General features: G+C 58.3%; 1 protein-coding gene across 2 annotated transcripts in view; it reads left to right on the top strand.

Annotated features, from left to right (window-relative positions):
- The window catches only part of TTC23 (tetratricopeptide repeat domain 23), an 87951-nt gene extending 75284 nt beyond the window's left edge, over positions 1-12667 (top strand). For both annotated transcript variants that reach the window (XM_062204941.1, XM_062204942.1), the window contains 2 exons: positions 9612-9694; positions 10443-12667. In XM_062204941.1, coding sequence (XP_062060925.1) covers positions 9612-9694; positions 10443-10557 — 198 coding nt within the window. In that variant the 3' untranslated portion in view covers positions 10558-12667. The remainder of the gene's footprint in view (positions 1-9611; positions 9695-10442) is intronic.
- Positions 12668-13355: the final 688 nt, after the last annotated feature.

Raw genomic sequence — 13355 nt, 5'->3', positions numbered from 1 at the left:
TCTGTATCGTGCAGACTGCTCCACACTGTCATGTTTCCTCGCGAGAGCTTCCCCGTGATTGACAAACAACAAAACCAGGGGCTCCTGGGCGGTTTGGCGGCTGTGGCACAGTGACCAGAGCGCCACGGTCAGTAGGACAGGAGAGTTTGGATGCTGCTGCAGGGATACAGCGGAGGCCAGCTCAGGCACCAAAGGGCACCTGTTGTGCTGGGGTCTCCAGAGACTAGCAGGCCAGGGATGCAGTGGGGCTGGGCGAGAGGGGGCCTGCAGGGGTCAGACTCTAAGGCTTGGGGGCTCCCTCTGTCCAGGACCCCCCTCCCCAACCCCCACATCCCGCTACCCCAGCCCCTCTGTGCACTGGTCCTCCTCTCTCGTGGCAATGTCTTTCTTTAACATAGAGATCGCGACTGCCGATGCTCTGAAATTTCACTTCCTGCTCCTGTGCGTTTCCTTATCTCAGCTTGAAAGACTCAGGGCAGGACTGATCGGCCCAGCTAGAATCCAGCACCCAACCCGAGGCCAGTCAGCAGCGGCCAGGGGAGTGGCGGGCTCTGGGAACACAGTGCTTCCAATGCAGCGGATGCCCGGGAAACAGTCCCACCATCAGAACGCCTGGGACAGGTCCCCAGGCCCCCTCCGTCTATTCGGAGCGTTTGCAGTGGATACAGTGGGAGTGTACCAGCTGCTCCCCTTAAGAATGACATGACCCAGAGCAGTGAGGGAGTCCAGTCTGTTCGGGGCGGAATTCTGTCCTACGGGTCCATGCCGGCATCCGTGGGAGGGAAGGGATTTAGGGCAAGTATCTGGAGAAGTAGTCCTGAAAAAGGGCAGGACAGGAGAGCCAGAAATCCCAGGCCGGGAAATGGACGGATGGAGGCAGGAGGCTCGGAGCCTAGGAGAGCGGAGTATGTTAAGGCACCAGACGCAGTCGGGGCTGACAGTTCCTCGGTGTCCATGAGGCCATGGGTGCCAGGATGAGGGAGGGGCCTGATTCCTCACAGCCTTACACAGCGTCCTGCGGCCTGCAGGAGAAGCAGCCCTGCGCCTGCCCTGGTGGCCCTCAGGCCAGAGGACACGAACTTGAACTTCATCAACGTGAAGTGTTGTGCTCTCCCAGAGTGAATCCGTTCTTCTCATTAGAAGTAGATTACAAACGAGAACTGTGCCCGTTGGTATTGGAGTTTGAATTTCATGTGACACGCGCAGGCACCTGTGCGGAATCCCCGATCTCTGTCTCTCGCCTGCAGCCCAGGGTATCTTCTGTCTGACCCTCTGTGGAGAAGGCTTTCCGAACCTTGCCCTCAGCCGCTGTTGAACATTTTCACAACAGGTGTGATTGTATTTTTGCTTAAAAAAAATTGAGAAGCTAGCATTGAGCATGGAATGGAGTGGACCAAGAAGGGAGGCAAGAGGCCCCTGCTTCCTCCCCACCGCTGGTCCAGGGATCAGGGGAGGCCGCAGGATGAGTGCTGAACGCTGCCATGTGCAGGCCCCCGAGGCGGGCAGGCTTCTTGCCATTGGCATCTCCGAGAGGGCGGAGCACCGTGGCCCAGGCCCCGCCCACCATAGGAGGCCCCAGTTTCCTTCCTTGCCTCGCCCCTCCCCTGAAGAGGGTGGATGAGGTCCAGAAAAACCAGGATGTGGCCCAGCCACTCATCTCCAGGGGGGCTGGGAACCCCAGGATGGGGAAGCTGCCGGCTGTGCACAGAACCTGGAGCAGGGCCAAGGGGCCCACATGGGCTCTGCTCCTTTGGAAGCACCTGCCGCGGCCTCCACAGGCCGAGGGCCGGGCCCAGTCCCCGTTCCTGGTCGTCACAGTGGCGGCGGCGCCCTGAGACTGCTGGAAGTCAGGCTCGTCATCCACGGGCAGGCGACCCTTTGCTTTGTGCCAGTGGCTCGCCGAGTGTGGGTCTGGAGCCTCCTGCACCAGGGTCCCTTTCTGGCAGAGAAGCTCTGGGGCAGAGCGCTTCGCTCCAGCTTTCTGGGAAGAGGCCGGGACTCGCCATTCCTGGCTGCGCTGCCTCCCCAGGAGCTGAAGCCCAGGTTGCATCACCCCTAAGAGCCACAGAGGATGCCAGTGGCCTTCTTTCCCCGAATTTGGGCCTTGTCAGCCATCAGTCCTGAGAACAAGGACTTTCACGTTTTAAAGCGATTTGCCAGAGCCAGGGAAAAGGTGGGCATCGTATTATGAAAGCTGTGCATGCTGAGTGGGGCCATTCTCATTTCCACTTCTCCACCCGCACGCTTCTGAGTTCTCCGTGTACACCAGGGCCCCGGGGACAGGGGCTTTAAACCTGCCCGTCTCCTCCCCTGCCACCTGGGGCTTTTCAAAAGCCACGTTTGGCCCCGGCCCTGAAGCCATTAGATTGCTTAGCCTCCTGGTCCAGGGTTTCTCGTGTTTTCATCACAGCAGCTGCACCCATTAAGTTTCAACCCGGTAGCAGGGATCCGCTGAACTGTGGCTTCTCCGGATGTCCCTGCCTGCGCTGAGCGGCCAGGCATGGTCCTGTGGGCATGAAAAACAGGAAGGCTCGAGCAGCAAAGCTGGCCGTGGGATTAAATTACTGAGGAGGGAGATCTGTCTCGTCGAGGCCGCAGCCTGCAGGGGAAATTGGAGAACGCTGTTAGCTCCAGGTGGAAATTTCCACAGCCAAAGCTCACGCAATTTTGCCACTTGATCCTAGGATGAGCATCATCCCAGCTTCTGCTTCCAGGGCTGCAGAGAGAATCCCCGAAGACTGTCCCCCAGGCCAGGAATATCCCAGGGGCCCAGGTCCAGGATGAAGTCAGGCTCAGGTCCGGTCTTAGTCTATCCCGGGCAGATCTGTCTCCTGCCTCAGCACCCCATGGCTGTGAGCATCAAACACTCCCCTAAAGGAACAGCCTGGCTGTATGGGATGCTTGTCGCCAAATAAACCCAAAGCCTGTTTGCATGAATCTTGAAGGGAGGACCTGGAATATGGTTTTTATTCCCAGGCAGGAAAGCCAGCCCCGCCCCCGCCAGCCAGTCAAGCACACAGCACCGCCTTAGAGCCTTAGAGGCAGCTAGCTGATGGGCAGTGGCCTGCTTTATTTCACCCTCCCCTTAGTACGTGGGTGTTTTCCTGGTGGCGCTGGGTACATCAGGAATCCAGAGTCCCCACAGAGCCACCGCGTCAGTCCCCATCATCTTCACCTGTGACTGATTTTTCTCATGGTCTCTGACCCTGTGTGGGCTGCAGCAGCAGCCCACCTTTCGTGGTCAGACAACACTAACTTGTCAGAAAAAGGTCTGTTCTTGGGCTGGGATGTGGGCTGCCGGGCTCTCCCAGGCCCTCGTCTGTGAAGATGTTGGTAAATCAGTTAATAGCACGAGAATGAAGCTGGCAGGTAAGAGGGGCAAGGTCATTCACTGCTGACCTCCTGTGGGGAGGATTCGGGCCTCCCTTGCCTGCTGCCGGCTGGGTGGGAGTGAGAATTCCAGGCGCCCTGGCCACAGGTCCCTGGCACCATCAGCAGCCGGGAAGAGGGGCTGTCCCGAGACCCAGCCCTCTAACCACAGGCAGCCCCCGCACAGAGCCCCTAAACGTTAGGTGACCCTTAGAAAACCCAGACAGGGAGGGGATGCAGACCGCCCATAGGTCAGGCTGCGTGTGCTCTGGGAACGCTCCCCAGGGGTCAGAATTCTGACCGTGGTGTGGCAAGCGCACCTGCCTTCTGGGTTCCTCCGGTGGCACCAAGGTCTGGAGTGGTGTGGGTGTGGCCAGCTTGTCCTGGCCTCAGACCACGTGGCAGTTTGTCACGTGGGCTTACGGAGAGAAAGGCAGAATCTGTGAACAAGTTCCAGGAGTGCTAGTTAGGAATGGAGGGTGTGGTTCGCACAGATTTGAGAAGGGCTGGTCAAGGTGCCAGGGCTCCATGTCGTCGGAGAAATGTGCCACAGACGAGGCATCTGCAAAGCTCAGCTGCAGTGGAGTGGCCTGGCTGGCTCAGAGCAGGGCAGGTCCAACCTGGGCACGAAGAGCTGGCTCTCAACCTGACCACAGAGCCATCGCTTCTCTGGGGCACACGCCAGGGCTCCCCTGGTAGCTTGTGCTGCTGATGCCCGTGTTTCCCTAAACACTGGTGCTGCTCTTGTCCCTGGATGGCAGAATGGAGCAGAGTCGTGGGTCCGGGGGGCGGCTTGAGGGATGTCTGTAGGGACATAGAGCCCATGGCACTTGGCAGCCCAGAGATGAGGAGTGAGGAGGAGGCAAGGATGGCCCCAGACACCAGGGCTGGCAGCAGGCAAGTCTCAGGAGAGTGGGCCCCAGGACCCACTCACAGCAGCCCCTCGCCTCTCCCATCTCCCCCCTCAGCCTCAGGGCCACTTCGCACCCTCTTGTCTCCTCTCATGCACCCACTGGTAAACCACTCTGTTGTCTCCTCCCTGTGCACCCACTGGTAAACCAGTCTCTCCTCCAAGGAGCCAGCTAGAGGTGTGTGTGTGTGTGTGTGTGTGTGTCAGAGAGACAGAGAGAAGGGAGGGAGGGAAGTGTGTCCCCAGACAACTAGAATTCCTTCTCCCTGAGCCCTCCCCGCCATCCCCAGTTCTGTCCCCCCATCTGTGAGGTCTCAACTCCAGCGTCACTGCCTCACAGAGGCCTCTGCTGACCCAAGTACCTGCCATCACCAGCACCCCCTTATTTTTTTTGACAGAGTTAGACAGTGAGAGAGAGAGAGACAAAGAGAAAGGTCTTCCTTTTTCCATTGGTTCACCCCCCAAGTGGCTGCTACAGCCAGTGCGTTGCAGCCGGCATGCTGCGCCAATCCGAAGCCAGGAGCCAGGTGCTTCTCCTGGTCTCCCATTGGGTGCAGGGCCCAAGCACCTGGGCCATCCTCCACTGCACTCCCGGGCCTCAGCAGAGAGCTGGACAGGAAGAGGGGCAACTGGGATAGAATCCAGTGCCCCAACCAGGACTAGAACCTGGGGTGCCGGCGCCGCAAGTGGAGGATTAGCCTAGTGAGCCATGGCGCCGGCCCTACCCCCTTATTTTTTAAAAAAGATGTGTTTCACTTATTTGAAAGGCAGAGAGAATCTTTGATCCGCTGGTTCACTCCCCAAATGGCCACAGTGGGCAAGCCAAAGCCAGGAGCCAGGAGCCAGGAGCTCCATCCTGGTCTGCCTTGTGAGTGAAGGGCCTGAGTACTGGGCCATCCTCTGCGGCTTTCCCAGGCGTATCAGCAGGAAGCTGGATCAGAGGTGGAGCAGCCGGGACTGGAACTGGCCCTCCCAGGTGGGATGCCCACGTTGCAGGTGGTGGCTAACCCTCTGTGCCACAAGGCCAGGCCCAAAAGGACTTTGTAAAGTCCTCTTAACTCACCCAGCTTCACGGGTGACTCTAGGGGAAGCAGCACGCGGCGAAGGGCTCTCTCTCGGGTTGACCTTGCCTGGACTGATTTTGAAGCTACTGCCGCTGTACTCTCAGTGCTGCATCCCTGCCAGAGGCTCCCTGGGGCCCCACGGCCCACCCATGGCTTACAGCGCCGCAGGAGAACTCCCCCAGGGTCGCTGTGTGTTCACTTTTGTAATCACTCGTTCACCTCTGTGCAGGAATGACAAGGGTGAGCAGGACCAACACAGCCTGCTAGGGACAGCCCACAGGCCAGCGGGAAAGTGGGGCATCCCCTGCTGTCTTCCCGCAAGCCGAGGACTAGCTCCTCCCCCACCTGCCCCTATTCGGTGTTTAAGGAGTAATACAGAACACCAGCGACTCCTCACAGCTCCCGCACACAAAATCAAAGCGTCCCTCGAATCCCGCGGGGCCTTCAGAGTCCAGTTTCCCGGCTCACTTCAGAGAAAAGCGCGTAACCCTCTTTGGTGGCGGCTCTCCAAAGCCGCCCCGTGGAAGGACGCGGAGAGCACGGGGCGCCCGCCTTTGAGGTGAAGGTCCCAGCGTCAGGGCTTGGGGAGTTCCTGGCGAAGTTCAGGGAGGCGTTCACAAAGCCTGGCCCTCAGCAGGTGCACTGAGCAGTGGTTGACTTCCTGCCTGTCAGCGTCTAGGTTTCCAACAAAAGAATCGAAACACTGGCTTCACACAAAAATGCTTCAGCCAAGTTAGCCGAGAGCAGCCGAACACCAAAAAGTTTAATTTATGTCCCTTAGGCGGATGGACAACTATGTGAGAACATTTGCTGGTAATGGGCTGGTCTGGTATTTTTACAAAGGAGTCTCCTTCAAGAGCAGTTCAGCTAATGGAAGAACCGTCTGTCGCTGCCTTGGCTCCCTGGGTCACTGGACTCATAAAAGGGGTTGGGGGCCGGGGGCCAGGGTCCCTTCCTCTCTCCCGGTTGACCTCCTCCGCATCTCTCCTCCTTTCTTTCTGCTGGAATTTTAGACCGATCTCCTTGGTGAGGATGAATAGCCTTGGGGGGAAATCTAACACCAGGAAGGGCAGAGTACTGGCCACGGGGAAGGGCACTTGAAGTCCACGCTGTGGGACTTGATTATCGCACAGGGTCGCTTCGCTTTACCCAGCCAGGAGCCCCTCTCCTAACGCCACTCCCTCTGCTGGTGAAAATAACCAGAACCCGAGGACTGGAGGAAACGGGGCTGGTTAGTGGGACCGCAGAGGACGACAGGCCGGGGGGAACAGGCTTCAGGCTCCAAAGGGTGGCTTAGAAATCCTCCTGCCGGCGCCGCAGCTCACTAGGCTAATCCTCCGCCTTGCGGCGCCGGCACACCGGGTTCTAGTCCCGGTCGGGACACCGATCCTGTCCCGGTTGCCCCTCTTCCAGGCCAGCTCTCTGCTGTGGCCAGGGAGTGCAGTGGAGGATGGCCCAAGTGCTTGGGCCCTGCACCCCATGGGAGACCAGGAGAAGCACCTGGCTCCTGCCATCGGATCAGCGCGGTGCGCCGGCCGCAGCGCGCCTACCGTGGCGGCCATTGGAGGGTGAACCAACGGCAAAAGGAAGACCTTTCTCTCTGTCTCTCTCTCACTGTCCACTCTGCCTGTCCAAAAAAAAAGAAAGAAAGAAAAAAAAAAAAAGAAATCCTCCTGCACCAGCCCTGCCTTAGGGTTCAAGGCCATCTGTTAAGGCAGGGTGAACAGAGACCAGGTTTCACGCCACAGTGAACGGATGGACACCAAGCCGGGTGGGCATCAGCCGGCCTCAAAACCAGCCACGTCGGACACACTCAGAGATCCGTAAACAGGAAGTCCTGCTTGGCTTCAAATTAGACCTGGGCCCCGGCAGGGGAGGGAGGGTCCTTGTGGTCATGGAAGAGAACGTGAAGTCTGCTCTGGCAAGAAAGCTGCCCCTTGAGAGACTGGCAGTGGCCCAGAGACAGAGGGCTGGAACCACGTGGGCTGCTGGCCGGGCTTTGGTCACGTGTCATGGGATTCAAAAGCCTCAAGGCACCAGAGCTTTCTCGAGGTCCCTAGACGTCCAAGGTCACAGCCGTGCCCCTGTGGCTGACGGCAAGGCCAGCCCAAACCCCCAGTGCAGACTGAGAGAGGAAGGGGTTTGTTGGGCGGAGGGAGTGGGCTCCTTCACTGTGCCGAATCTGACCGCGTGCTAAATAAGATGACCGAGAAGGCCGACTGCACGTGGTGCTGCGTAACCGAGCTCAGAAATGGTGACCTGCAGTTTTCTCTCACTTAAAAACCCTGGCGTCTTCTCACCTGCTTTCCCTTCCCCCGAAAGGCAGCCCGGTCCTCCAGTCCTCAGACTGACACAGACATTCAGGCAGTCTTGGTATTTTGCACAGCTTGCAAAGACAAAGCATTCTGGCTGCTTGCATGTTAGCTTCCTTAAAGCCCTAAAAATGGTTGGCAGATCAGGAAGAACAGTCTTCAGTACCAGTCCCCGAACCCTCACACTTCTTCTTTTACACTCAGGCTGTTGCTGTGTAAATGAAACAGTTAATTCAATCTTCTAAGACTACGCTCTGATATTTCAGAGATGCAGAAAAGTGGGCTAATTTAACACTGTTGAACCTAAGAGACAAAACATGACCCACCCCGTTGAAGTCCCCTGTGTACCTCTCCCATCCCCAAACAACCGCTTCCCTTCCCTGCACTTGATAGCTCTCCCGTGCTTTTCTTCCCGTCCTATGGTTTTGTTGGGCATGGTTTGAAGCTTCACGTGAACCTCCTACCGTTTGCACTCATCAGAAATTTGCTTTTTCCTCTTGACTTTTAATCATGAGGTTCATCTACTTGGATATATCCACACAAAGACTTTCATATAAAACATTTGCTTCATGCAGACATAATACATGTGTATATGAACTGTTCCTAAATATTGCTAAGTTGTTCTACAAAGGGGTTATTCCAGTGTTAACACTCACTACCAATATGTAAGAGTTCTCGTTGCTTGATGTCTTTGACAAAGCTCGGTGTCACAGTCTAATTTTTGTAATCTCTTGGGCGAAGGGCACTTCCTTGAGGTTTCAGTTTGCATTTCCGGTTATCTGGGAGATTGTTGGCAAGTGTTCAGCACCTTGAGTGATGTGTCTGTATCTTCTGACCGTATTTCTGTTAGGAGATAGTTGTTTTCTCTCATTGAGCCATAGAGGTGCTTATGTGTTCCGAATGCTAGACCTCCCTTAGCCGTGTGCATTGTCAACCTCCCCCCTCCTGCTTTCCCCTTGTACCTGGCTTACGGTGAGTTCTGGCACAGCAGATGTGGAGTTCTCATATGGTTAAGTGTTATCAGCCTCCTGCTTTGCCTGATGCAGATCCTGTCCCAGGACTGCTTCCCCACCTCAGGTGCCCGCGTGTCTTCTCCAACAGTTCCATGCAAGGGCGCCAGGTGTCGCATTTCACGTTCAGGCCTTTTACATCTTTCTGGGGTGAATTTTGTGTTGCCCTCATTGGAAGGGGACTGGTCCAGCACCATGAACCGCCCATCCCGACCCTGTCTCAGCATTTGTCAAGGCTAGTTCTGCCGCCTGTCTAGCATTGCCATTTTGTCCGCCGATGGATGGAAACCACCCTATCGCACCGTGGTTTTATAAAAGGTGTTGGCACCCAGCAAAGAAACTTCCTCCACCCCATGGTCTTCAAAATGCCTCTGGCCAGTTCTGGCAGCTCTGTGCTCTTTATCTGCTCCTTGGGGCTGCCCTTATCTAGCACAAGGGATTCAATGGCAAGATTTACAGTGAGCTGAGGGGAGAAACGGTGTCAGAGCCAGCCCTGTGTCGTCTGGAAGCTGAATCTCTAAGTCCTAATAACTAAGACACTGCTGTGTACTAATAAGTATGGGAAACCCATTGGTTAGGAAAAAAGAACTACTTAAAATATTTTCTGAGCTAAAATGAAGGTCAGGTAAAAAGGAAGCCAGAGGCCATCCTGGTTAGGGTCCACGTCCTTGCCCTTTGAAATATATTTTTGCATACAGCTAGTCAACAGAGAGCTGTATAAAACAGTGTTAAAGCTGCACACCCATCTCCTGGCTCCCAGGGAACAGCCCAGGCCAGCCTGCCCTGGGAGGAACCCTGGGAGGAACCTGGGAAGGCAGCAGTTCGGTCGCACCTTGCTCTCAGGATGCAGTGTTCTGTCCTTCCTTCGAAGGGGAGTTCATTTCCCTGCCAGGTCTGTCCCCGGGACATGTCCCTGACGTCATGATTGCCGCTTGGTCTCCTGCAGTGTCTCCACATTCAGATGCTCCTGTATGGACCGCAGGACAAGAGGACCCTGGCCACCCAGCAGACCGTGGACGATCTGGCCAAGTGAGTTGGCCTCCCCCAACCTTCTCTGAGTAGCTCGTCTCCTGCCACTCTGACTCTCAGGGGAAGCTGGTTCTGGAAGGTTCTGGGAAGGTCGTCCCGACTGCCTGTAACCTGCAGAGCTGGAGGCAAGGCCAGCTCCTCCGAACGCCCACTTGTGTCTTCCCTGCCCAGATGGGAGAAAAGGGATTTGCTGCCGAGTCACGTCAGAAGCACAGGCTGTACGCCGTGTGCTCCTGCGGCCACAGACCAGCCCGCTGCAGGCTCACTCCCCTGTTGGACGGGGAGGGCGTGGCCTGCGTGAGACTCCCCTGGGCTTCCTGAGCCCTCAGGGGCCGGTCAGGATGGCAGCTGGGCACCTGCTCACGTACCTGCAGGGCGGACTCCACAACCCTGCTGAGCATGGGCCCAGCCTCGAGCCCAGAGACGCCCCCTCCCAGAACGCGTGTCTGCCCGGAGCCCTGGGGAGACTGCCCAGTCCATGCTCAGGGCAGCAGGGCAGTGACCAGGGTGAGGACGGGGACCCAGCCAGCAGGGGACAGGGACGTGGAGGCCTCCTGCCCAGCTCAGCTGTCCCCTTAGGCCTGTGCTGCTGAGCCCGCTGGGGGCGGCCAGCAGGAGGGGACAGGCGGGAGGGAGGCGTCGCCTGCTCTGTGCTCCATGCCAGGGCTCTGCTCTCACTTCCCTCTCTGACGCAGGCCCCAGGGCAACCCGAGGGTGCGCACTCACCCCACCTTCCCTTTGTCTGCAGGGTCGCTGAGGTCGCTGTGAAGCCAAGGCCAACTCCGAAGGCCAAAGTGGCCTTTAACACCAGCGCCCCCCGGCACATGGCGCTGGGGAGGGGCAGGCCCAGCGCAGCCAACTGAGACCCCCGGCCCCGAGGCGGCTTCCCACGGTGGGCCTGGGTGCCACCCCTCGGGGTCTGTGCCAGCCTCTCCCTCGAGCAGATGGAATTTACAGTTAGCGTGGACTTCCCTGGCCGACAGTGGGCTCCGGCACTCACCAGAGAGACCATCAGCGCCACGACGGGGCGCGGCCTTCGGCGTGACCGGGGGCTGCACGGCACAGTTTTCCCTCGGTCACTTGTGGTGTCTTTCTGGCCAGCAAGGATCTGGGACCCAGCAGCACTCCTGAGGCTGGAAGACTTCTCTCCAGGAGCTCAGAACCTCCTGCGCGGGGGAGGCGGGCTGGGCCCTGCGCACGCGCACAGCTGGCTGGGGTCAGCCTCGGAGCAAGAACACAAATCCCGAGGAAGCCTCTTCTTACAGGAAGGGGGCAGACCCTGAGAATAAACGGCTCAGGAAGGGACTTCCTCAGTGCTGGTGTCACGGTCCGGCCTGGGTGGGCACATCATCCCAGGCACCTGTTAGCCGCGGGGGGCATGTGCAAGCTGGCCACTCGCTGTGGCTAGCCACGGGATGCCTGTGTCGCCTAGGAACACTGCAGAGTCCCCAGCCGCAGGGGGGCCGTGAGCAGGTGCAGAGCCTCGGCCCTGGGCTCCCAGGCTCTGCACGGCGAGTGGAGCGAGCCTCGCTTCTTTGTAAACCACCCGGCTGTGCTCCTCAGGTACAGACCCAGGCAGGCTGGGCTCTTCAAGGGAAGCCTGCGTCAGAGCTCCTCGGAGCCAGAAGACAGGCATGGGGACGGCGTCACTCACGGTGTGGTGCACAGCGGGCATGGGCTTGTGCTAAGAGCAGGGACACAACAGAAAGGAGGCACACCCAGTCCTGCTCCCCCTCCTCTATGAGCTGGCAATCCAGCATGGCCCTGGAGGCAAAACGGATATGGTGGGGGACTGCAGGGTGGGTGCTAAGTGGGCCCCACGTGGCCCTGGGGTGGAGGAGGCAGGTGTAGGTCAGCAGAAAGGTGGGCACGGAGGGTTGTGGGGCAGGGGCGACGACCCCCTGCTGCCCTGCATCCTTTCCTGGATCCCCCACCCCAGGCAGGACAAACATGGCTGGGCCCTGGAGCTGCTGCTGCTTGAGCCGGCACAGCCCCACCCCACACCCTGTCCTCTGGGGCTTTCAGCCTGCTGGTGAGGCAGCGGTGGAGAGAGAGGCTTTGAGCGCCTGTCTCCACCCTGTGAACACGGCGATCGGGTGCTGGCAGGAGGCGGATGGATCACCTAGAGGGTGGAGATGCAGGAGTGGGCAGGAATACCTCTGCCCCCTTGGACGGTGGCCAGTGAGGCCGCAGGCAGGTGCTCGGACAGCCCCAGGATGACAGCCTGGTGCCCTCCAGCCCCACAAGCAAAGCGGGGTACCACTCCACGTGTGTGGGGGACCACCTCGAGAACTGATGGGGGAATCAACTGGGGGAGCTCTGAAGTGCAGAGTGGCAGGGGCCCTCCCTGGTCTTCCTGCGGAGCTGCGAGCTGACCCGCAGGCCGTTCCTGCTAACACCCACGGGTCCCAGACCCAGGCCTGTGAACAGGGGGCAGAAAGGTGTGTGGCTGTGGCCACTGCTCCCCGAGCATCCTGTGCAGTCGAAGACGCGGGTCTCCACGCGGGTGGGGGAGTGAGTATTTTCAACACGGACCACACGGGGGTGTGCTGTGGACTGAGCGTGCCCCTCGCCTCCAGTGCGCGTTGAAGCACCGGTCCCCAGGGTGACACTGCTCGCTGTTTGCCGGCAGGCTCTGGGGGAGGTTGTTCCGTCAGGGGAGTGAGCCCTGCTGAGGGACACTGGTGCCTTTAAAAGAAAAGATGCTTCGCTGGCACTGTGGTGCTGTCATCCCATATGGGCGTCGGTTCTAGTCCTGGCTGCTCCACTTCTGATCCAGCTCTCTGCTGTGGCCTGGGAAAGCAGCAGAAGATGACCCAAGTCCTTGGGCCCCTGCACCTGCCTGGGAGACCCAGAAGAAGCACCTGGCTCCTGGCTTCAGATTGGCCCAGCTCCTGCTGTTGCAGCCATTTGGGGAGTGAACCAGCAGATGGAAGACCTCTCTCTTTGTCTTTCCCTCTCATTGTCTGTAACTCTGCCTCTCAAATAAATAAATAAAATATTTTTTAAAAAATTTAGAGATGCTTTGCCCTCTACAGCCGGCACCTCAGTGTTGGACTCCCCACTCCGGAGCTTTGCGTGGTTTGAGTCACCCAGGCTGGGGCTCTGTGTTAACAGCCACCTGCAGTACAGCAGAGCCCCTGCTGGGGCTTTGAAAGAAATGTGAACGTGGGTCTGGCACTTGTTCCTCTCTGTGTCTCCCACAGGATATCCCGGATCACAGGAGCTAAAACCCAGAGTCCCCACTCCCCGCCCCCCTGGAGGAAAGGTGACTCCAGGCATCTCCCACCAGACCTGGGCGCCCCTCTGGGAAATGCATTAACTTCATCAAGGAGGAAGACCGTAGCTGGCCGTGTTTTTGTCTTTATGCTAAAAATGACCAAGGGCGCCTCCTTTTGTCTCTAGCTACCAAGAACTCCTGAGAAATGGCCCTGACAGCCTCCAGTTGGTGGGCAAGGTGACCGAGGGCCCCAGGATTTCCCAGGACAGCCCTGGATTGAGCCCCGAGAGTCTCAGGTCCTGGGAAATCCTCTCGTCCGTGCAGGCAGCGGTGGTGGCGTGTTTGCCACCAGCTGTCAGTACACACAGCAACACAAGTCCTTCGGTGTCTGCTCCGTGCGCCCTGCTTTCTGGTTTCTCGTGCCCCGGCACTGATGACGGA

This window comes from Lepus europaeus, chromosome 11 (genome assembly GCF_033115175.1).
Source record: "Lepus europaeus isolate LE1 chromosome 11, mLepTim1.pri, whole genome shotgun sequence".
NCBI lineage: Eukaryota > Metazoa > Chordata > Mammalia > Lagomorpha > Leporidae > Lepus > Lepus europaeus.
Note: the sequence above shows the minus strand (reverse complement) of the source record. Positions and strands in the feature narration are given on the sequence as shown.